The 24,368-nt window shown below is 28.9% G+C and overlaps 5 protein-coding genes across 6 annotated transcripts; 2 read left to right on the top strand and 3 right to left on the bottom strand.

Moving 5' to 3' along the window:
- Window positions 1-2,974: 2,974 nt before the first annotated feature.
- Window positions 2,975-9,017, bottom strand: LOC124498976 (organic cation transporter 1). Its single transcript, XM_075731441.1, has 8 exons — window positions 8,542-9,017; window positions 5,799-6,401; window positions 5,607-5,710; window positions 5,319-5,473; window positions 4,856-5,024; window positions 4,647-4,773; window positions 3,947-4,507; window positions 2,975-3,664 (listed from the first exon to the last, which is right to left on the bottom strand). The coding sequence occupies exons 2-8, from the start codon at window positions 6,219-6,221 to the stop codon at window positions 3,194-3,196; spliced, it is 2,010 nt and encodes a 669-aa protein (XP_075587556.1). The 5' UTR covers window positions 6,222-6,401; window positions 8,542-9,017; the 3' UTR covers window positions 2,975-3,193.
- Window positions 7,273-8,572, top strand: LOC124491071 (D-amino acid oxidase 2). Its single transcript, XM_047053716.2, has 2 exons — window positions 7,273-7,876; window positions 7,930-8,572. The coding sequence occupies exons 1-2, from the start codon at window positions 7,580-7,582 to the stop codon at window positions 8,446-8,448; spliced, it is 816 nt and encodes a 271-aa protein (XP_046909672.2). The 5' UTR covers window positions 7,273-7,579; the 3' UTR covers window positions 8,449-8,572.
- Window positions 8,423-13,189, bottom strand: LOC124499835 (putative protein phosphatase 2C T23F11.1). Of its 2 annotated transcripts, none has more exons than XM_075731442.1 (3): window positions 13,099-13,189; window positions 10,205-10,755; window positions 8,423-10,123 (listed from the first exon to the last, which is right to left on the bottom strand). In XM_075731442.1, the coding sequence occupies exons 2-3, from the start codon at window positions 10,595-10,597 to the stop codon at window positions 8,915-8,917; spliced, it is 1,602 nt and encodes a 533-aa protein (XP_075587557.1). In that variant the 5' UTR covers window positions 10,598-10,755; window positions 13,099-13,189; the 3' UTR covers window positions 8,423-8,914. The 2 variants fall into 2 exon arrangements, with proteins under 2 accessions (XP_075587557.1, XP_046919768.2); XM_047063812.2 differs by lacking the exon at window positions 13,099-13,189 and adding an exon at window positions 11,982-12,403 and having other exon boundaries at window positions 10,205-10,769.
- Window positions 13,190-14,535: 1,346 nt separating this feature from the next.
- Window positions 14,536-17,670, top strand: LOC124498978 (uncharacterized). The gene is made up of 2 exons (XM_075731258.1): window positions 14,536-16,032; window positions 16,105-17,670. Exons 1-2 carry the CDS (start codon window positions 14,655-14,657, stop codon window positions 17,544-17,546), a joined length of 2,820 nt encoding a protein of 939 aa, XP_075587373.1. The 5' UTR covers window positions 14,536-14,654; the 3' UTR covers window positions 17,547-17,670.
- On the bottom strand, window positions 17,598-23,905 carry LOC124498985 (uncharacterized). The gene is made up of 4 exons (XM_047062828.2): window positions 23,337-23,905; window positions 22,077-22,190; window positions 18,693-19,682; window positions 17,598-18,304 (listed from the first exon to the last, which is right to left on the bottom strand). Exons 1-4 carry the CDS (start codon window positions 23,725-23,727, stop codon window positions 17,691-17,693), a joined length of 2,109 nt encoding a protein of 702 aa, XP_046918784.2. The 5' UTR covers window positions 23,728-23,905; the 3' UTR covers window positions 17,598-17,690.
- Between the last annotated feature and the right edge of the window lie 463 nt (window positions 23,906-24,368).

Here is a 24,368-nt window from a genome sequence, read left to right as displayed (position 1 = left end):
TTTTGTTTTTTTTTTGCAGATGAGAATTTTTTTTTGTTCAGAATTCCAGGAATAGAAAATGAAATACTTATGTATCTCATCTAGTCATTTCACAATGTTTGTCATACATATATTTTATTTCATTGTTTTTTCTCTTTTTTTTCATTCATTCATTCATTTGTTTTCATCGAATTTCATATATGAAAACAAAATTGTCAAATTATTTATGTCATTGTTGTTGTGACAATCATTGTCTGTTTTTTTCCATCACTTTTTTTTATACCATGTTTTCTGTGTGTATAAATAATGTGTCTTCATATGATCAACTTATCTAATGAAAAACATACACATACACACACACACACATGAACCGAACATGGGAAGCATACAATTTCTAAAACAAAACAAAAAAACAAAAAAAAAATCTTCAAGTCCATTCTCGTTTTTTTTCTGAACAATCGATAATATATATGTACTCCGAATACATCCGATATGGTGTGTGTGTGTGTGTGTGTGTGTGTGTGTGTGTGTGTGTGTGTAAGTGTAAAAAGTATTTCCGAAGACATTAATATTTTTTTTTGCGTTTCTCGATCTCTTGTTGTCTTTAGGGTATAATATCAAATTGTCATTGGTTTTAATCAACAACAACAACAACAACAACAACAAATAATAATAATAATAATAAGGAACAGCGAATACAAAAAAAAAGGAATCGATAAAGATCCACTACTATTATTATTACTGTTACTGTTACAGTTACTACTACAACAACAAATTATTAGATCAACATCTTTCAGCACTATCATCAAGTTTATCATCATCATCATCATGGGGTATAGAATTTATATAAAGAATAAACAACAACAACAACAACAACAAAAACATAAACATTGCAATCGATAATTGAATTAAGTACCATTTACAAAGAATGTTTGTTTTTTCTTTTCATATCAAATGTTTATTTCTTCCTTTCTCTCTATATCCTTGTGTATGTGTGTGTGTGTGTGTTTGACATATATTCAAGTTGACAATGTGACAAAGTGAAAAAAGTTTTTTTTTTTGATCGAAAATTGATCGTAATCGATAAATATATTTTGTTTTATATATTGAAAACTGATATTGACATTAGACGACAAATTTGATTGATCGATTGACCAAAAATGTTGGTGATGGTGATGATGGTCAATCCATTTTGGGTGTTGAAATAGAGGAAATACATTAGACATTCTATGTCTGTGTGTGTGTGTGTGTGTCTGCATTTTTACGCATGGATTTGATTCTGATTTTGAATAAATTCTTTTGGTTACAGCCAAAAAAAAAAATTACTAAGCCAAAATTTTAAATTATTCATAACGAACAAAATAAAAAGACCAAAACTGTCAAATTTTTTTTTTACTATGGAGATAATTTATCGTCATTATCATTTACAGCAGTGGAGAAAATGTTAAAAAAATTCGCAAAACCAAACCAAACTAAACCAGTCGCAGGTTTTTTTTCAAAATTTCATATTTCAAAATGTCAAATTAATTATTTGAAACTAAAAGAATAAAAAAAATCTGGCAAGAAAAAAAACCCTATAAATATCAAACTGGAGAAATGGAGAAAAAACAATAAAAATCAACGAAAACGGGGAAAAAAAATAATTCAAAAATCAATGTCATAAGGATTAGAAATTCAAATGTAAATGACATTGAATTGACATCATCTCTTAGTCAATCATTGAATCGAATTCTGATGATTCTCTCTCTCTCTCTTTCCAAAAAAAAACATTATTGCTTATCAAACTAAAATGATCAATCGAAAAAAAAGAAGAAAATTTACATTTCAAAAAAAAATCAAGTAAAGAATAAGGAAAAAACAAATTCTGAAATTTGAATTCTAAACAAAAACACACACACACACAGATGGAATTTATGTTTTGATATCGATATATCGATCAATGTTTTTTTGCTCTCTCTTTTCTCTACTTCATCATTGTATAGTTGTAGTTGTTGTAGCTGAACACATCCATTTATTCATAGTGAATGAATGAATGAATGATTGTTCAGACGATCAAGATTATCAAGAATTTTTTTTTCGTTTTCCGAGTTATGTTTGAATAATAAATAATAATAATAATAAATGAAAAAAAATGCACACACACACACCCACGCACACAGATTCTATTTATGGTCATCAATTGAATTTGAATGGAATGTAATGGAATCAAATCAATAAAAAAAATGAACATGATAAATAAACATACAAACAGAAAAAAAAACGATATTACCGAAATTCCACAAATCACCATCATCATCAAAAATCGATTTTGATGGACAACAAATCGTTTTTATATTTCTCGCTCTCTCTCTTTCTTTCTCTCTTGTTTGACGACAAATTTCGGATCGATGAATGGAGAAAAAAAAATTCTTTAATTAATTAGAAAAAAAATTCAAACAGAAAATCTAAATCTTTTCAAATATAGAAAAAAAAGAACGTAATAAAACAGAAAAAAATAGAAATCAGAAAAAAGTTGTAAAAATCAATGGAACAAAAATTTGTTTTTTTTTGTCAAAAACACATCATCAATAACATCAATAAATTTGATATAATGAATGAAAAATGACATTCAAACAGTGTGTGTGTGTGTATGTGTGTGTGTGTGTGTATAGGGGATGGAAAAATCAATTCAATAAAAAAAATTGTCAAAAATGAGAATGAAATGAAAAAAAAAGAATTATTTAACCATAAAGAATTTGAATTTATGTTCCACTATGCGAATTGGTGCAAAAAATATTTCAATTTCATAACTGGTTAGCTGATAGACCATATATTGTATAATATTCAATATTATTGTGTGTGATTCGATCCACTATTGGTACTAAAAGTCATAAAAGATAATTACGAATTTTATCTCTATTAGTCTATGTCGCTTGCGTTTGTGTGTAACTGCAACTTTTACACTCGCCAAGTGCTTGCATTGGGTATTAACTTGACAAAAGAAAAAACAGACAAATTTTTTTTTAAAACAAATTTTTAAGACATTTTAGACATTTAAAACATTTTTTACGATAATAATTTGAATGTGTGAGTATGCAAGTCATCGATCGTGTTTGTCGTTCATCGTCAAAGGTATTTTTAATAATTTTTTTGAGAACAGGGAAATTTTTTTTTTTTTTTTTGGAACCGGGTAAAGAATATCCTAATTTGTGTTCATTGATTTGAATTTTGGCTTCTACGTCTGTAATTCCATATGTTGTTGTTGTGGTGGTGGTGGTGGTGGGCATGGTGTTAAATAATGATTATGGGCGTTATTATTGTTGTTGTTGTTGGAGGTGTGATAATAATAATAATTATTATTATTATTATTATTCTGATGATTACAATTCGAATTATAATCATTAGAGTTTTTATTTGAAAAAATTTTCATCAATGTTTTTGGTGATGTTTGTTGTTGTTGTTTTTGTTTTTCACCATCATCATCATTGTTGATCGATATTGTTGTTGTTTTTTTTGTTATTGATAATTTTCGATTTTTTAGATCGGCCATGGTAAAAAATTTTTTATCTCTACCAAAATTAGCTGCTTCACGTGAACATTGTGGTAGATATTCATTCAATGTTTCTGGCAAGAATGATGCTATTATTGATGCCAATAAACATAGTATGCCGATTATGAATAATGGTATCCATTCACCATATTTTGCCTGAATAATAAAAAAAAAGCCAGAAAAAAACACGAATAATTAATGTACAACTTTTTCAATTGATATCACCAATGAATAAACTAAATTTAAATGAATGAAAAAAAAGAAGAAAAAAATTCCGGCCAAAAATTCTAGTTCTCATAAATTTCATATATTATACAGTCATATAATAGATGATGATGATCATAATGTAATTGAAGAAATGGTAATAAATTATTACCCAAAAGAATTATGAGAGAGAAAAAAAATACCAGATTCAAATTACTAAATAAATTTACTTACAATATAAACTATTTGTGGTGTTAAAATAGCACCAATAGAACCAATAGTGGCTGTTAGTCCTAAACCTTGATTACGTAATGTTGTTGGATATAATTCCGATGAATGTTGATATATGATCATAAATGTACCGGCAACACCGAATTTTCCTACCAATGTACAACCAGTATAAAAATATTCATCATATTGACGATTGAATATAGCCGGCAATATAAGTGCAATACCACAAATGCCCATTGTAATTACATTTGTCCAACGTCTACCTAATCGTGTATTAATCAATTTCCAACAAATAAACAATGATGGTAGATCAATAAATGACAATAATAGATAATTATAGAGCTGATTATTTGCTTCCATATTGACCGTATTGCCAATTATGCCACCATAACCAATTATACAAGCTATAAATACAATCGTTATGATTAATGTTTTTGATCGTAACCCTGGCATTAATATTAGATCAAAGAATGAATCCTCATTTTCATTATCATTATTTATTTCCGTTATTTTTGTTGTTGTTGTTGTTGTTGATTTCAATTCATCTTCATCACTTTCTAATGACTTTTATTGGATAAATAGATAAATTATTATAACAAAAAAAAAAATAAAATAAATAAATGTCAATCAATCAAACATCAAACAAGTACACACGCACACACATTTGTTCTTAATGATAATTAATGGAAAAAAAAACACATACCATTATGTTGGCCATCAGATCATCGGGTACTTTACGTTTATTAAATCGACAAACCTGTGCCAATTGTTCATAAGCTTCATCATAACGTTTTTTCGATATCAACCATGATGGTGATTCTGGTATCAATCTAATTCGAATTGTATGGCAAAAAAAAAAGATTATCGTTTGGTTTTTTTTTGTTTGGAATCTTTGTGAAAGTAAAGACTTACTTATAAGCAATGATAAGAAATGAAGTAAAAATAAATTGTACCCATGTAAATGTAACCCAATTTCCTGTTAATTTTAATGCCAATGTTAATGAACAGCTGCCTAATGAATAGAAAATGGCCGATAAACTTGATGCAAGTGTACGATATTTTTGGCTAACTAATTCTTGAGCTAGAATTTTTTTTTGTTTTGTTAATTTTGGATAAATGGAGAAAACAAAAGAACAAAAAAATCAATAAAAATTATGACGTTTATGGTGACATCTGTTGTTTGTAAATTAAAACAAATTTTTTTTTAATATTTAAACAAGAAAATTGGCGCACACCAATATATAATTCTTGTAAATTTGTTTTGTTACAATAATGAAAGTACTTGCAGAGTGTAAACTCGACAGTTACTCATAATGAATGAATGAATTAATGAATTAAAGATTGAATGATGATGATATGAAAACAAATTTCATACTTATCACAAATGGTAATTGATAATAAACACATAGTATACCGCCGGCAAGAAAACGTGCAATAAGAAATGAATAAATATCTTTGAATATAATTGGTGATAGACAGGATATTTGGGCAATAATCATTGTGATAAGCATTGCTTTTTTACGTCCAATACTGATTAAATTGATTGAAAATGATGGAATTTAATGGAGAAACAAAAACAAAAATGAGAAAAAAAAAGAAAAATTTTCATAAATACAATGAATATTCATCATACACAAACCGTGAGATGTTCACATTCACATACCTGTCGGATAGATTAGAAAGAAGTGGAGTCAAAACGGCTAAACCGATTGCAGTCAATGACATGATCAGATTAACATAATAATCTCGATTACATACAAAATTAAACTGAAATCACAAAAATCACATGATTTCATATTCAATATTAATCAAACAAACAAAAACAAGAAAAAAGATTTGTTTTTTTCATTCATACCCATGTGACAGCCGTTTCTGTATACAATGATTGATCATAGATCCAACCATTATTACATTGAATTTTAGCAAATGTTTGTATTGTTGAATTTGATATTAATAATTTTATATCTTGATGTAGATCATTATTATTATTATTATTAGTATTGATTGTGTTTAAAAAATCTTTATATTCAACATCATAACGTTCACAATTGGAACGTTTACCAGTTATTGGATCAATTGGTCGTATCAAATGTTGTTGATGTTCCATTGATAAATGTTCCAATTCCGGTACACGACACCAATGATCAGGTGTTGATAATAGAAACATTCCTTCAAAAAATACATTAAAAAATGATGTCGGTAATAATAGAAATATGATGAGAAATTTTTGAAAACGATTTTCATCACCAATCTGTTGGAGAATATCTTCAAATTTCATTTTGTTTTTTGGTCTTTTTTCTTTTGGTTGTTTGGTATTGGCAACAAGTGAAAAAATGAAAACAAATCTTGATTTTTAATTAAAAATTGTAAAAAAATGATGACGACGATGATGATAAAAAGCAACGATTCAATGACCAATCAACCGAATCAGAATAAATATATATGTTCAATCAACCAGCTGTCAGTAATTCAATATTAAAAAAATTAATCAAAGATGACTAAAACAATTGGGTTAAATAAATTCAAAATCAACATCCACGTACACCAGTACTGGAAAAAAAAATGTGTCGAAAAAAATGTGTCGTGTTCATCAACATCACACACACACAAATTCACAAGATTTTCAATCAATTTATGACCAATGTGCCTCATTTGAAAACGAAAAAAAATGAAAAAAATTCATCACATTCATAGATATCAAATCAATCAATCAGATACATCGATTTTGGATTTTATTTTATCATCATCCAAAAAAAAAGAAAAAAAGAAGAAATTTATTATTACGACGAAGTAAAATTTGTGTGCAAAAAAAAATAAAAAATAATCAAACCTATTATCATCAAAAGTGATCAATCAATCAATGATTAATCAATATCAATTAACGATATTGCATATGAATGAATGGTTGATCTTTTTCAGTATAGTTGATCGAAAAAAAGCCGCCCAATATCAATTTTCATTTAACGATGCGAACAAAAAAAAAAAAAAAATATCCGAAATCCATCAAAATCAGTTTATGTGTGTGTACAAAAAATCAATTCAATTATTTTGTATATGATTACATTATATTATCATTCACTTTTTTTTGTCACTTAGCTTTTGTTATTTAGAACTATATGAATATGACCATCACCAATAATAACAAATTGAAAAAGTTTTTTTTCATAATCATAATCAACAAGTTGAAATTGATTGAGAAAAGATATGGTATTGGATATAGACAAATGATATATGTGTCCAAACTTTGTGATTAGATTGAAATTCAATACAAGCAATGTTTTTTGATTTTTTTGCGTGGTTAAAAATTGATTTAAGACAGAAATAACCCCATTTATTTAGATTGTCCTTTTGAGTTTATTTTATTTTTTTTGAGGGTTAGAAACTTTTCAACTTTGTGAATTTTTTTTGGTTGTTTGTTTCAAATAAAATAAATTTGAATGAAAAAATTTAAAAATTGCAATCGTAGGTGGTGGTATAATCGGTGTGACCACTGGTATTGCCATTCAAAAACATCTTGCCAATCATATTGAAACGATAACAATTCTATCGGAACAATGGACACCAAATACTACTGGTGATGTTAGTGCTGGTCTAATATATCCATATTTAGTTGCACCAGATACATCTGTCGAACAAATGGAACGTATACTGGTTGAATCGATTCGATTTTTCAATCAATTAATTCAAGATCCACAAAGTAATCAATTTGGTGTATCACGTTTAACAATATTTGAATTGTTTAGCAATAAAAATGAAGCTTGCTTACCTATAGCTAGCAATGAATTGCCGGTAATTCGTACATTGGAATCGAATGAAATACAACGTTTATTTCCAACCATTGGACAACGATATCAATATGGAAATCTTGTTGAAACTTTTATTGCTGAACCAAGTTTATTTTTACCATATTTGATGGATAAATTTCGTGCACAGGTTTGTTCCATTTTCACATTACAACGCTTATAATCAGTACAAAATATCCATAGAATGGAAAAATGATTACAACACGCGTTGAAAATCTTTTATCATTGAAAACGGAATATGATTTAATCATCAATTGTACCGGTATCAATGCACGTAAACTTAATGATGTTAATGATAATAATCAGCTACGTTCAGCACGTGGACAAGTGATGCGTGTAAAAGCACCATGGATTCGTCACGGAATATTGGCTGATCAATGGTATATACTACCACAGAATGATTGTATTGTACTTGGTGGTACAAAAGATTTAGACAATTATAGTCTTGAACCAGATCCAAATATAGCCGAACAGATATGGAAAAATTGTTGTAATTTAATGCCAACATTAGCTGGTGCTAAAAAAATTGGTGATTATGTTGGCCTACGGCCATATAGAAGTTCATTACGTATTGAATTGGATGATAATCATGATGATCATATTATCATACATAATTATGGCCATGGTGGTTCTGGAGTAACATTATGCTGGGGTTCAGCCATCGAAGTCATCAATATAATCAAGAAAAAAATTTTATTTTAATTTGACTGATCATGATACAACAATGATTGATATTTATAATAATAAAAGCTAAATAGAAAATAAAAAAAATGACAAGAATAACAATCAACAAACATAATTTTTGAATAAAAATCATTTGATTTGATAACTACAGAACAGAAATGAAATCTTTTGTTGTTGTTGTTGTTTTTTGTTGCAATTTTAAACAATTTCAAATGAATGTCAATAATGAAATGATGAATTGTGGTAGGCAAATTTGTGAGATAGATTTTTTTTTCTTTAGAATTTAAAAAAAATTGATGGACAAAAGGGGGTGGGGGACGTATACGTATAACATGTATAAGGAATATATAGAATTTGATGAATTGATTGATTGATAATCAGAGTGTATTGATTTTTGGATGAAATGATAATGTGATAACTGTTTGACTAGTATAACAAGTATAAGTGATGATTGGATTGAAATTTTGAATTTGATTGAATAAAATCAATGATGACACGGTGATGTAGCTGCCGATGTAATGTTAATTGATATTGTTGATGATGATGGTGGTGATTTATGATTCGAGCTCGATGAATTTGGCGATAATGATGACGATGTTGTTGCTGTTGTTGTTGTTGATGAGATCATATGACCAGGACTAATAATCGATTGTATTGATGTTTGATGAACATTATTATTTGCATAAATAGATGTGTTTTGTATTTGTTGTTGTTGTTGTTGTTGTTGCTGGGGATGATTATGATTATGATGATGATGAAGATGAGGATCAATGGGTAATACGGATAATTTTGGACCATTAATAGATGTTGATGAATCAACATTTACAATTATTGATGATGAAGTTTGATTTGTAGTTGATGTTAATGTTTCATTTCCAGTTGTAATTGTTTTCGATGTATTCATTGTATTGCCAATATTATCTACGGAACTAATAGATGAATGAGAACTATTTTCATCAGAATTGTCATCATCATCATCATCATCATCATCGTTATCGTCATCATCATCATTATTATTGCCATTTGGACGATTAACACCACCACCACCACCACCACCATCGTTATCATCACCATCAAAATCGTATAAATGTGTAATTGGTCCAATTATATGTCGTGTTACATTGTGATCATTATCATTATTAGTTGAACTTATTATATTGCCAGGTATCATCTGATAAACATTGGTTATACGATCACAAAATTCTTCATATGTAGAACCATCTAGATAACATATTAATATAACGGTCATATTATCGCAACCAATACCACAGCCCATTTGACAATCTGGTGCTAAACAACGTGTTATTAATTCTTCACAAATAGCAACCGGTTCACGACGGTAAAATATACGACGACGTATAAATTCAACAACTTCTTCATTAGTCATTACATCCCATACACCATCACATGCCATTATAATGAATTCTAAATCCGATGTAAGTGATCGTGTCTGTATATCTGGATAAGCAATAACAATCTGTTCGGTTGCTGAACGTTTTTCATTACGTTTGAAAACAAAATCACCAAATGCACGTGATAATGCTAGATTACCATTAACACGATTGAATTGTACCCAACCACCAGCCGATACAATACGATTCATTTCATCTTCACAAGTTGGTTTATGATCAATTGATAATGGATCCACTTGACCAGCGAATGATGCTACTGCTCTTGAATCGCCAATATTTGCCTAAAATTAAATTTAATAAAAAAAAAAAATATGAAAAGTTAATGTCAATGCAAAATTTTAATTAATAATAAAAAAAATTACGCAATAAATTTGATGATCTTTAATAAGGACGACAACGGCAGTTGAACCAGCCAATTCATCGCGCATTTTTTCATTATTAAACATCATTTCATCGAATTCAACAAAAATATTTTTCAATGCTTCATCAATATGACCTTCTTGATATAAACGATGTGAACAAAGACCTTGATGAAGATTTTCACTTGCATAATTAGCCACTTTAGCACCACCATGGCCATCAAATACAGCGAAAAATGATGCTTCCGGATCATCAGGCATCGTTAACAATATTGTATGTGCATCTTCCATACTAATACGCCAACCTTGTATCGATGATGATGCAACAAGAAATTTATCATTCTTTTCAGTTGATGATTCTTTTTCAGTGACCGGTTCCGAAAATGCTTGTCCCATTATTATTTTTATTTTTTTTTTCAGTAACCGATTAAATTTTAGAATTTTTGCCAATTTTTGTCAATCAAGCTTATTGTCAATTTTTGGAAAAATTTCAATTAGTATGCTGTGTGTGTGTGTGGGCTGTCGTCCGAACCAAATGCTATCCGAGACAAAATCTAAATGTTCAAAACTAGATAAAAAAAAAGGAAATGTAAATTCAAAATATAAACACACACACACACATATAAAAAAAAAAGATTATTATTTGTTTTGACTGGATAAAACCAGTTTGGAACACATTTTTTTTTGAAACCCCACATTATTACAATTTGAATGGATGAACAAAAAAAAATTCATTACACAAATTGTGCAAACAAAACAACAAATTAAACAAAACACAAATGAAAACATTTGAACAAATCAATTTGGTTTGGCAACAAAAAAAAAACAACAAACGAAATTTTCTAGAAATTATTGTCAATCAATTCAAAGAATATTCTGTGATCTTTGAATGTTTGATTGTAACAAACAAGGAATTGACACATCGACAAAAGACAAACAAAGATCAAATATCTAAAATGAAAATCTAAAAGATTAAAAGATCTAATATTTTTGTATGTGTCAGCGTGTGTGTGTGTGTATGTTTTTACTCAATAAAAATGTTGATAATTTTCTGGAACATCGATCCACTACGATGACGACAATGAACTTTGCCTACACTAAAAATTCATTTGAATGAATTAAAATAGAATCGGTTTATATACATAGACATACATACACACACACACACCAATACCAACACGATTGACATATAAGAAGATTGAGATCTATATTTAAATGAATTGAATTTATCTAAATTGATTATTCCAGAATACTGTGTGTAGTGTGTGTGTTTTTTTTGCGTAGGTAGGTGAATGGTTTGATACATACACACACACACACACACACACACACACACAGACACATTTGATACAATGGACGTAATAAAACAAATATATAAAGATTCACAATTCATTGGAAAATTTTTTTTTCCTTTACAATTTTCCATGAAAGAATGATGTAATAATTCATCATTGAAAATCAATTAAATAGACAAGGAATATTTTCATCATTCTGTTTCAAAATTTTCTTAATGATTAATTGATATAATAGATATATGTTATTATTATTCTTGGTGAATGAAAAGTTAAAAAAAAAAATTTAATTTAGCATAGGATTATTTTAATAGCAAAAAAAAAAACTAGCCACAAAATTTTTAATTAAGAAAATACAGATGAAGAAACAGAATAACTGAATAATCTGTATAGCCGACATCGTAAATTATGATGGTAATGATAATTAATTTTAAACTTGAATCAAAAAAAAAAAAGAAAGAAAACAAGAAAAAAGAAAAAGAATTTACCAGAAATTTTTTTTGTTGTTGTTGTTGTTTGTTGTTGTCGTCTTTTAACATTAAATGGATTTAATATTATTATCAATTTTATTTTATTTTTTGTTGTTGTTGTTGTCGTTGTTTGGTGGCTACCAAGAAACCAATAATGATGAGCCGATAGGGGGTGTATCGAATAATAATAATAAAAAAAAATGAGCAGCTGGAAGGCGAACAACGTTTGAGCCGTGTTATAAACATCAGATCAGTTCTTAGGCGCCCAGCAATTGGGCCCAACTTTTTATTTTTCTATTTATTTATTTTTTTTTTTGGTGCGCATGTCTTTATCATTATTATTACCATCATCATCATCATCATCATCATCATGATCAAACGCAGTATTATTATATTATATTAAACATCAAATAAAATTCTTATATAAACGTTTGGGCAATAATTTTTTTTTTTTTTTTGGTTTATATAAACCAGAAAAAAAATAAATAAACTATTTTAAACTATAGCTAAAATGAATGTGGAAATAGCTTCAAACATTTAGTTTGTTTACCGGTCAACAGATGGCAATAAATGTAGCATTTTTTATGAAAAATTAGTGAAATCTTTTTTTTTTATTTATCTCATCAATATTAAACGAATTATTAGTTTATTGAATTAGCAAAGAAAAAAAAAACAAGGATTTCCGATTCTGTATAGAGGAACGCAAAGGAATATTCTACAAAACACACACACACAGAGAGATGGAGAGAGAATACAATTCCAAATCATGGTATTCACAACAATACACTACTGCTACCATACTAGTGGTAATTAATTAGGTTAATTGTATTATCTCTGCATTGTGGTTTTAATTACTATTTTTGCCTTGGATTTCTTTTTTATTTTTTTTTTTTTGTTCTACCTTTCATTACTCACTCATGATATCGGGGTTAGCTTGATGGTAATAATATAACAATATAATATGAAAAGACGTCATTGAAAATATATTAATGATTACGTAACAAACGAAACGAAAAAAAAATTCCTGTGAGTGTCAATGTCAACCACCACCATAGCTTTAATTCATATAGCTGTCATTCATATATTAGTGCACCAGAAAAACAAAACACCGTTGACCACAGTGCTTCACACTCACAGTGTGTCCACCTCTAATGCATTTTTGGTGCACAAAAAAAAAATGAAATAAAATGCTGATTAGTATAATTAACCAATGGATGAATTGTGATGACCACCATCACCCCATCACCCCAAAAGATTCATTAAAATTCAAAAACAATAAAAGAACCAAAAATGTAGGTGTGCATAACGAATATGAATTTTCTATCGGGTGTATAATACAATTATAATACACACACACACACAAATTGTCCATGGAATGACCGTGTAGGTGAAGAAGTAGAATAAAAAAAAAATTATTAACACAATTGAATTTCAATACAAACATTGCATTACAAGCAACGAAAAGAAGAAAAGAACAAAATCAAATTCGGTTAAAAAAATTTTTTTTTTCCCATTTATCCACATTTGATATAATGATGATTCTGAGACAATTTTTATTTTCATATGATTTTAACGTTGTTGTTGTTGTTGTTGTTGTTGTCGTCGTCGTTTAATTTTCATCTGATTTGCAAAAAAAAAGACCTTGAATAATAGAAAATAATGTCACAAACAACAGTGAATAAACAGAATAAACGAATTATTATGATGAATAATAATGATTATCATAATCAACATAATGATAATCGTAATCGTAATCGTAATCGTGGTTCTGGCACTGATCTTCATTCAGGTCATAATCGTAATAAGGCGGTCAGTAATTTTGGTGGTGGTGGTGGTGGTGGTGGTGGTGGGAGTGGAAATGATAATCAAATCAAAAATAATAATCGTTTGAAACAACAAAATAAAATACCACGTAATGAAAGAATATCATCAAAGAATATTGCAACGATAACAACAAAAACAACAAGACAACGACAACCAAATGCTTATAATCGTAACCAAACAACGACTGTAGCAAAAACAACGACAAGAACAACAAGCAATTCAAAGACAAAGATAAATGTTCATCGTTCAGCGAAATCAGCTGCTGGTAATCAAAAGTCGACTAAATTATTATTATCATCATCAGGAGAACCAACATCAACACCAACGACAACAAAAACAACAACAACAAGAAAAAAAAATGTCATCATCAATCTTGAGTCAAACCATAGTAATAGTAATAATAATAATAATAATAATAATGTTCAAAAGACAAAATTATTAGATAAAAATCAAGATAATAATGACCAAAGAAAAATTATTACAACTGTATTGAATCAAATACGACAATATATACCAAGTCAATTATGTCCACAACAACAATCGATACAGAGTATTTATAATCGATTAATACGATTGATTCATTGTCAATCGAATCAAGCTCGAAATGAGACACCATCACCATCATTGCCACCACCACCACCACCACCACAACAACAACAACCATCATCATTATCATCATCGAATAATAGTCAGAATCAAATTAATAAAAAATTGTCAACATTATGGATTAGTTTTAGACGTATTTTAAGATTTTCTAAAAAATCAAAAAAATCAACAACAACATCGACAACAATAACAACCAAAATTGATAATGATCATCGAATATCATCATCATTTTGGCAACGATTTACATTGTTTCGATTTCGTATGTACATTTGTAATTTATTCGATAATAATTGTACAATGATCAATAATCAATCGGCAAGTAATTGTAATCCAATATCCAATATATCAAATTTAAATCTTGATTCATGTCGACCACCATCAATATCGGTGATCAACATTGGTGATCGTATGGTCAATGCATTACGGCAATATTGTTGGCCAATCAACAATGAAAAATCAGTGGATAAAGAAATGATGACGAAAAGAAAGAAACATAAATTATTCAAAAATTTAAAAAATTTGAAAAAACAATCCAAAATAAAAAACAATACACCAAATAAACGACAATCAAAACGTACTATTGAATCAAATCGTGTACAGCCTAGTTCAATACAAATTGATTCATCAAAATCAAAACAACAACAACAACCACCACAACAAATGTTGGATTTAAGTCAAAAAAATCCAAATCAAATGCTAATTACATCCGATAGTTATGCAATATTATGTGATATAAATTGTCATTATTGGATTATAACATTGATTAGTTGGTCATTCATATATCCACGTTTAACATTACCAACAAATCATTATTTTCAATTTGCCAGTGTACATGATGTTAGTAATCTAGGTAATCAACAATCATCATATGGTTGTTTACGGCTATTTTGTTGCTGTTGTTGTCTATGTTTTTGTCCAAATTGTTTTCATCATCATCAACGAAAACAACGCGAACAACGTGAACAACAACAACAACAATTATCATCATCTAAAAATTATTATGGACGAAAATTTTATGATCAATCCATGATACAACCACCATCGATGACCACTATACAGATAAATCAACGACAAAATTTTCAACCAATAAACATTGTCAATCATCATCAGCAACCATTATCGGTAATAAATTCACCAACAAATGAATGTACTGAAGTTATAATTGCAACAGAAACACCAGTACAGCATCCGCCATCTTTAATCAATTCTGATTGTTGTGACCAACAACCAATGAAACAAGATGATTTTCTTGTATCCAAAGATTATGATGATTGTCAAACGGAAATAACACCTGATTGTAGTGATGTTACAAGTAATGTTACTTATTATCCATCAACATTCAACAATGATGATGATTTGCCGAATCATGATAATGGAAAATCAATAATGGCTAATAATCAAAATAGTAATAAAACAATGATGATGATTAATAAAGATAAATTGGCAAATATTCCAATCAATAATGATGATGATAAGGATGAACAAGATGATGAAAATGATGATCAACAAATAGAAAATCGATCAAAATCTAGTCAATCAATGTTGACCAAATCAATTTGTTGTTGTTTTCCACATTGGAAACGTTATTTAGTCATTACATTGTTTATTTGGATTTCATTACGTTATTTCATTCATTTAGGTAATATTTGATTTGATTTGTAATTCTTAATATTCAATTAATAAATTTTCATTCATTGATTTTATTATATAGTTATAATTATATTTCAATATGATAATGAACGAAAAATGAATATTCAACTATTTGATTACCGTTATTGTCCATTAATTGTGGCCTTGTTAGAATCATTGACAACATTATTGACAATTATGATTGTTTATAGTCGTCGATCGCCAATTGAAGAGCTAATTATAACGAAATCATCATTTTTTCGGCCATTATGTCCATGGCAACGTTTATATTTCATACAAATAATTTCTATTGTTTATTTTATAGCTAGTATTGCATTTTTAATATTAACATTTTGTTCATGGTTTCCATACCTGACCGGTATTGATTCAGAATGGCATCGTTTTCGAAGATCTGATTCAAATATATTAAATATCTGGCAGCATCAACCACAACCACAACAACAACAACAGCAGCAGCAGCAACAACAACAACAACAACAACATTCAACATTATCAAATAACCAAACAACCATATCAATGTCAAGGACAGTTTTAAATGTTTCAAAAACGACAACAACATCAGCCATACGATTAAAACGTAATTCATCAAGAATTATTTCAAATGAATCTGTTACAATATCATCGATACATTTTGAAAATCAAACAACATTTACTAATGAAATTGATGATGATTATGTTTCCACTGTGATTGATGATAATTTTACCACAAATTTAATTACTACCACACATCGATTACCACGATTTTCACCAACTTTTCCTACGACGACAATGATGAGAATGGCAAAAACAACGACTGCTATTCCATCTAGTGTTGGCCATTCATCACCACAAATGCCAAAAATATATTCTGGCCATAAAAATGAATGGAATTTCATTACAATATGGCAAGCAATTTTCTATTTCGATTTTATAGCTCATATTCTATGTCAATATAGTATATTATTGATGAAAACATTACATTTAGGTATAACAATATTAATCATATTGAAATGTTGGCAATTATATAGTGAAATACGTAGACAAAAACAACATTTCCATCGATTACGTGATGATATTGAACATGCAACAAGTGAAACAACAACAGCAACAAATTCAACAGATATTAAATCTGAATCATCATCAATGATAATGATCGATAATAATAATCCAAGACAATCAAAATTATGGAAACGTCGTCAACGTCGTCATTGGCAATCCGAAATGGAACGATTAACAATGTTGACTAAAGTTTTATGTCAAAATATTCGTTTCTATCATAATGTATTTGGACATTTATTATTGATTTGGTTATCATTAACAATTGTAACGCTATTAGCCATCTGGGAATTCTATACATGTATTGATCGAATGGCAAAAAAAAAATTCATCCAATTTGATTGGCTATTACGAAATATAATGATAATCTATCATAGTATTGATCTATGTATAATGGTAATATTTTATTTAATAATCAGAATATTACGCTATCAATGTCTTTGGTTAACCGAATTTGGTGGGGAATGATTAATTAATAATAATATATTCAAATTAAGACAGAAAAAAAAATCAATAGCTACCATTTCAAACAAATAGGCATGATTATTTTATTTGATTTATGAAAATAATAAATAATAATTTGAAATTGGAATTGTTCTCTTTTTTTTTTGTTCAATATGGTCGCCACAATTTTTCCAGACGTTCAGCTTTTTCAGTATCAGCAGTGGTCATTATTGTTTTTTTCTTTGATCGATGATCAATGAATTTGTTGTTGTTGTCGTTGTTGTTGTTGTTGTTTGAATTTCTATCATCATCTCCATCATCATCGATCATAACCAAATCATCATCATCATCATCATCGTCATTCAATTCATTTGAATCATTAATTGTATCGATTAAATCAATTTCTTCATCACTATCATCATCGATAATTGTATCGGTTATTTCTTGTTCATTATTATCGACGATATCCATATTTGTTGATTGTCTTCGTCGCCGTCGTCGTCGAATTTGTTTTTGTTGTTGATTGTCACCATTTGTTATCATTATATTATTCAACTGTTTATCATTAAAATATTGATAATTTATCGATGATTCTGATGAATTTGATTGATCATCATTATCATCATCATTATTGATAAATTTTAACAATGATGATGATGTTGTTGTTGTTGACAATGATGACAGTGTTGACAATTCATCCGTTTTCAATACATCCGACATCTGATCATTTTTTACACCAAAACGACCATTTAGCAACGCTGATGATGATGATGAAATAGATTCTTTAAAGAAAAATAAAGAAAAAAAGTAAGAAAAAAATGAAAAAAAATCTTGAATAATTGAAGCATAAAATCTGATATATGTCATCATCGTCATCATCATTGGAGGTCTTTGAATAATTATTCATTTCATTCATTGGTGCATAACCATTTTGAATGTCATTATCGTGTAATTATCATTTTTTTAAAACTGAAAAAATCTTATAATCATCAAGTGCAACCGTCTGTGTGTGTGTGTGTGTGTGTGTCATATTGACCGGTCATATTTGCCTTTCTCAAACCACTAACGTATAATAACAACGATGATGATGATGATGATAATGTAGGCGTATGAGATATGATTATGGAATTTTTTTTTTTTTTTTTTGCTGCTTCTCAAACATTTACTTACCGGGTTTCATTATTTTTAACAATGATGTTGATGATAATTTATTGTTGGAGCCAATAACCGGTTTATTATTATTGTAAATGGTTGTTGTTGTTTGCTGGTGATTATTATTATTAACCCTTTTAACACCGGTTTCATTATCATTGTCATCATCATCATCATCAATATCATTCGATTTGGTTATGGTTGATGATTTTGATGCTATTATTGCATTTGAATGATTAATATTTGTAGATGATGCATGTACTAATGCAACAGCTGCCATTGCCTGTTTAATACTATTCCATTGTTGTTGTTGTTGTTGTTGTTGCTGATGATGATGAATTGGTGATAATGATGGAAATACGTTGTTTCCATTTTCAATCATTATATCCGGTCTTTGTTGTTGTTGTAAAAGTTTTGCATAAGAATGTTGCATAACCATTTGTTTGGCTGCTAAACGCCATTCTTGAGCAGCTGCAACTGCAGCCATATAAGATCCTGGTATCATTGTTTCATTTGTACCAATTATTGTGGGTGTTGTTGTTGTTGTTGTTGAACCGGTACCGGTACCTGTATGTGTGATCAAAGGTACAGGTGATGCATTATTAGTAGCTACCGGTGTTAATATTCCACCTGTTGCCACCTTAGATGGTGATATTTGTACTGGATTTGATGAATGTTGATGATGATGATGACCAGCAGCAGCTGCAGCACCAAAAATTGCATTTGCTAATGCACGAAATGGTGGTGGTGGTGGAGGTGGTAGATGTGTTGTTGGATGAATAGATGCCGCAATCGGTTGAGGATGACCAGCAGAAGAAGCAGCGGCAGCAGCGGCTGCCGCTGCATTCAAAAAACTAGCATGTAATTGGGCACCTGTTGCAGCGTTTACATTTGCGGTATTTGCATTTAATGCATGATGTACTCGATGTACGGATGATGGATGTGTAGAATGATGATGATGATGATGATGATGAGCACCGGGATATGGCCAACAATGATTCAATAGACCTGTAATATAGAATAATAATAATAATAATAATAAAAATGAATTCCATCCACATTCACTAACAAGATGAACTAAACAGAAAAAAATAAAAAAAGGGAGAAAATCTAAATACTAATTATATTGACGACGATGATGTAGGTAATAATTAAAAACATACAGACACCAAAATATGGAAAAAAAACTAGATCATTATTATTATCATGATAATTTTTTTTTTTTTTTTTTTTGGTAGTTAAAAAAGAAAAAGAAGATCTTTTCTGCTCATCATTCTATGATTCATATATATTAATCAATAAATCAAGTAATAATCACATTTAAACACAGCAAACAGCAGAGAAAAAAAAATGAAAAATTTCTGAATAAAAAAAAAAAAAAAAATTTTTTTGGGTTGTTTTCACTATGAAAAATAAAAATTTTTTTTTTCACTCGAAAAAACTTTGAGCATACCACACCCACATTGATTAAAGATTAGATGGATAAGTCATCAATCTATCTGCGCGCACACACACACACACACACACTGGGTATTTAACCTTTTTTACATAAACAAAAAAAAAATTTTTTTTTTTGTTTCTTGCATATTTTAAACCTCATCATCATCATCATCATCATCATCATCATTCATGTTTAAGATTTATAATATAAGAGATATATATCGATAATGATCGTTTATCATAATCATCATCATCATCATCATCATTGTTTTAAAACCTATAATTATAATGCTAAAGTTTTTTTTTCTGGATTTTCACTCCAACTCTCTTGTATTCGTCCATTGGGTCATCCAGATATTTTGTTTTTTATTTTTTATTTTTTTTTTTGTTCATTGGTGATAATTAATTATTCTTCTGCTGTTTTGTTGTTAATTGATGATGATCATTATTATCATCAAAAAAAAGACAAAAAAAAATCTTGACGGCTATACGGCTTTTTTCCACTTGTTCTTTTTTTTCTCCCAAATAGATACGAATCAACCACCCAAAACTGAGATGAATGAATGAAAAAAAAACACAACATTCATAATATTTGCCGGTTTTTTTTCTACAGATTATTGTCATCATCATCATGGGTAATCATATACAGATATATATGATAAACTTAAATGATGATGATGATGAACTTTAAGATTGAACTGACATATCGGTCGATTGGTCAAGCGAATCGTCATACATAATAATAATATCGATTTAATATTTTCAGTGGCTTTTTCTAGTGTGTGTGTTTTTTTCCTGTTTTATATTTCAATGTCATCAACAACAACAACAACAACAACAACAACGACAACAAGAAAGAAATTGTTGAGGTTTTTTTTTTGTTCTTGGCCAATTTTATTCATCATTTCCTATTGGTTGACATAGAAATTTGTAATACAAAAAAAAATGACAAAAAAAAAACAAAACAAACATTTTCATATGACAGATATTGCGGCTCCTGTTTTTTGTGTACACCTGTAATTTGATAATGATTGATGACCTGTATATACATACACACACACACATACACACCAATTGAACTTGAATTAAATGGACAACAACAACAATGAATATGACCCAATTGGTCATTGGTAAATGACCAAAACAAAAAAAACACCTCGTCATTGATTGAAAATAATTCCGAATACTCAATATTCAATACAAATGAATGAATTGTTGTTACCCATGATTTGTAAACACGATTTTGTTGTGTGCGTGCGTGTGTTTTTTTCGTTTGTTCTCCAATCGGTGATCAAAAAAAAAAAAAATTACTGGTGATTATATATTGGTGGTAGAATATAAGAATAAAATGACCATTTGAATTTTTTTTCGGACATTTTTGTGTGTGTATGAAATTATAAATTTAATATATTCAATCACGAATCAAGAAAAACAAAACCGGTAGCCATTTTCATTTTTGATCGATAGCTGCTGTTTTTTTTTTGGTTTTTTTTCTCTGAAGAGATGGATTATTATCATATCCTGGTCTTGAACAAAATCGATTGATCCGTATCAATAACCAGTGTGTGTGTGTGTGTGTGTGTGTGTGTGTGTGTGTGCGTGTATAGCACGATCAATCAATGATCGATGTTTCGTGACTTAAAAATATGATGATGATGATGATTAAGTTGCTATCAGATAAATATAGATAGATAGATAGCTTGAATATATTGTAATTAGATTTCCAATGTAATGTGTTTGCTAGTGTACTGTGTTTTTTTTTACCTGTTTGTTAGTACTACTGTAATTTATTGTAAAAAAAAGATAGAAAAAATCTATATCGATAATCTAATAATAGCCATATATAATGGATAATAATCGATAATCATAATCAAATGACTATGGCATCAATGGAGTGGATGTTTTTTCTTCATCGTTTAATCGTCATGAAATAATTTATCAACAGATAGAAAAAAAACTTACTTGTCTTACTTCTTGGTTCACGTGGACCATCAACAGTAACTTTGATCGCTTTCATATATGTAGCCACTTGTGGTGGATTTGTTGCCACAGTGATTGTAAGTGAAAAACTTTTTCCTATTGTCGTTAACATTTAGATTTGAAACAAAGAAAATAAAAAATAAAAAAATATTAAAATGATGATGAATATGTTGCTGCATATATGTAAACAATTGGATTAATTAGAAGCGAAAAAAAAACGATTTTCATAAAAAAAAGAAAATTATCATTCACAACAATAAAAAAAACAAACAAACAAACACATCAACCGTCATAATAACATAGGAATATGTATTCATCCTGTCGGCAAACATGAAGAGAAAGGTCAGCTGAAAGTCCATAAAAAAACATGAAAAAGATGAACAACAAGCCCGGCAACAAAGACAGAAAAAAAAAAATTTTTTTAGTCATCATATCTTGGGCAATAAAATGGGCAGCAAAAAAAACAAAAAAAATATGACTAATGTGAAAATTGTAAACGAATTCATTTTGTTGCTGTTTCTGACAAAAAAAAAAACAATAACGACAAACATTATGCCGTGCAGTATAGAAAGATGCCGCCGATAACGATAAAAAAAGTATTGTATCCGAAATCAAATCCTAAAAATAAATGAATGATGATGACGATGAAGAAGAAAAAGGGAGAAACACAACAACAACAACAACAAAAAAAATTCACATCCGAAACTTTATTTTTTTTATGTGTTTTGTTTCATTTGTTTGATCCTGATGATGATGATGATGGAGAAGAAGCAGAGCACAAGTTTGTTTTTTTACGACCATTTTTGGACTGTGTATATATGTTAACGTCAAACATTGCCAACAGAAAAAAAATATATATGATAATTTGTAAGTCGTAAAAAAAATAAATCTATTGTTTTTTGTTATTTTTTTCTTCCAACAAAACAAAACAAAACAAAACAAAAAAAACTGAATGTTTAAATGTTACCGATATGAATAAAAAAGAAAAACTTTTGTTGTTGTTGTTGTTGTTATATATGATCAATGATTGTGTGAAATTTTTTGTTGTTGTTGTTAGTTTTTTTGTGTGTCATTTTCAAATAATGTGTTTGTCTATGTTGATGCTATTGAATATCAAACAACAACAACGAAAAACGAAAAACGAAAACAACATCTATTCCATTGAAAATTATGCAATGGATATGTTTTAAAGAAGAAGAAGAAAAGAAAAATGAGAAATATAAATATATAATATATATTTACCTCGTCCTGAACGGCCAACAAAACGTAAATCATTAAATTTGGCCACCTGATTCTTAATGATTGCCGATGAATTCCGTAATTCACCGGACCAATTTTCATCATTACCAGCACGTACAGTAACTAATGTACCATCATTTACTTCACATAATGCAATCACTTTAAATGAAATTGGCAATGTTTTATTCGAACGCCAATGTATTGGTAATGGTGTACAAATGATTGCCGGTGAACCGGTACGACATAATTCACCTGGATGTTCATTCATAACTTCATTTAAAAGACGTTCACCAGGAAAAATGAATTCATTTCCTGTCACATTGTCATTTTTATTTTTATTATTGCCACTACCGCCACCACCACCACCAGAACTTGAACCACTTTTTTTACTCATTTTATGTTGATTTTTTTTTGGTGAAATTAAATTAAAAAAAAAAAACCAACACACACACACACTGATACAAACACTGGACAAATCACAAACATAGAATATGGATCACTGAAATTGAATCAAACAAATAAAAATTCGATCCATTTTCTACACACTTGTTGATCATCATCTTCATCAATACTGATCATCATCATCGATGATTATTTTAACCGAATGAATGAATGAATGAATGAACGAATGTTGTGAACAAAACAAACAAACAGAAAAAAAATGGGAGGATCTTAGCTGTACATAATAATAGACATTTTTATTTTTTTATTTTTCATTTTATGACGCCGCCATACATGGTTGTGGCATATTAAACATAATAATTCACACAAACAGACAGACAAGCAATGTTCAACTAATAGATGTTGCCAACAAATGTTGTAAGTAAGCGCCCTAAAAAAAAACTTTGTATATATATCTGTACACTGACAATGAACATTAGACGGTCATTCCTCCTTTTTTTTTATCTTTCTCATATTTTTTTTGTTGTTGCAACAAGTTTTATGCTTATATATGATGTGTGTGTGTGTGTAGGAAGGCGCTATCATCGACATCTGTATATAAATAGCGGGCGTCATTTGTTTTTATTTTTATTT

Source organism: Dermatophagoides farinae, chromosome 5, assembly GCF_024713945.1.
Source record: "Dermatophagoides farinae isolate YC_2012a chromosome 5, ASM2471394v1, whole genome shotgun sequence".
Taxonomy (NCBI): domain Eukaryota; kingdom Metazoa; phylum Arthropoda; class Arachnida; order Sarcoptiformes; family Pyroglyphidae; genus Dermatophagoides; species Dermatophagoides farinae.
Note: the sequence above shows the minus strand (reverse complement) of the source record. Positions and strands in the feature narration are given on the sequence as shown.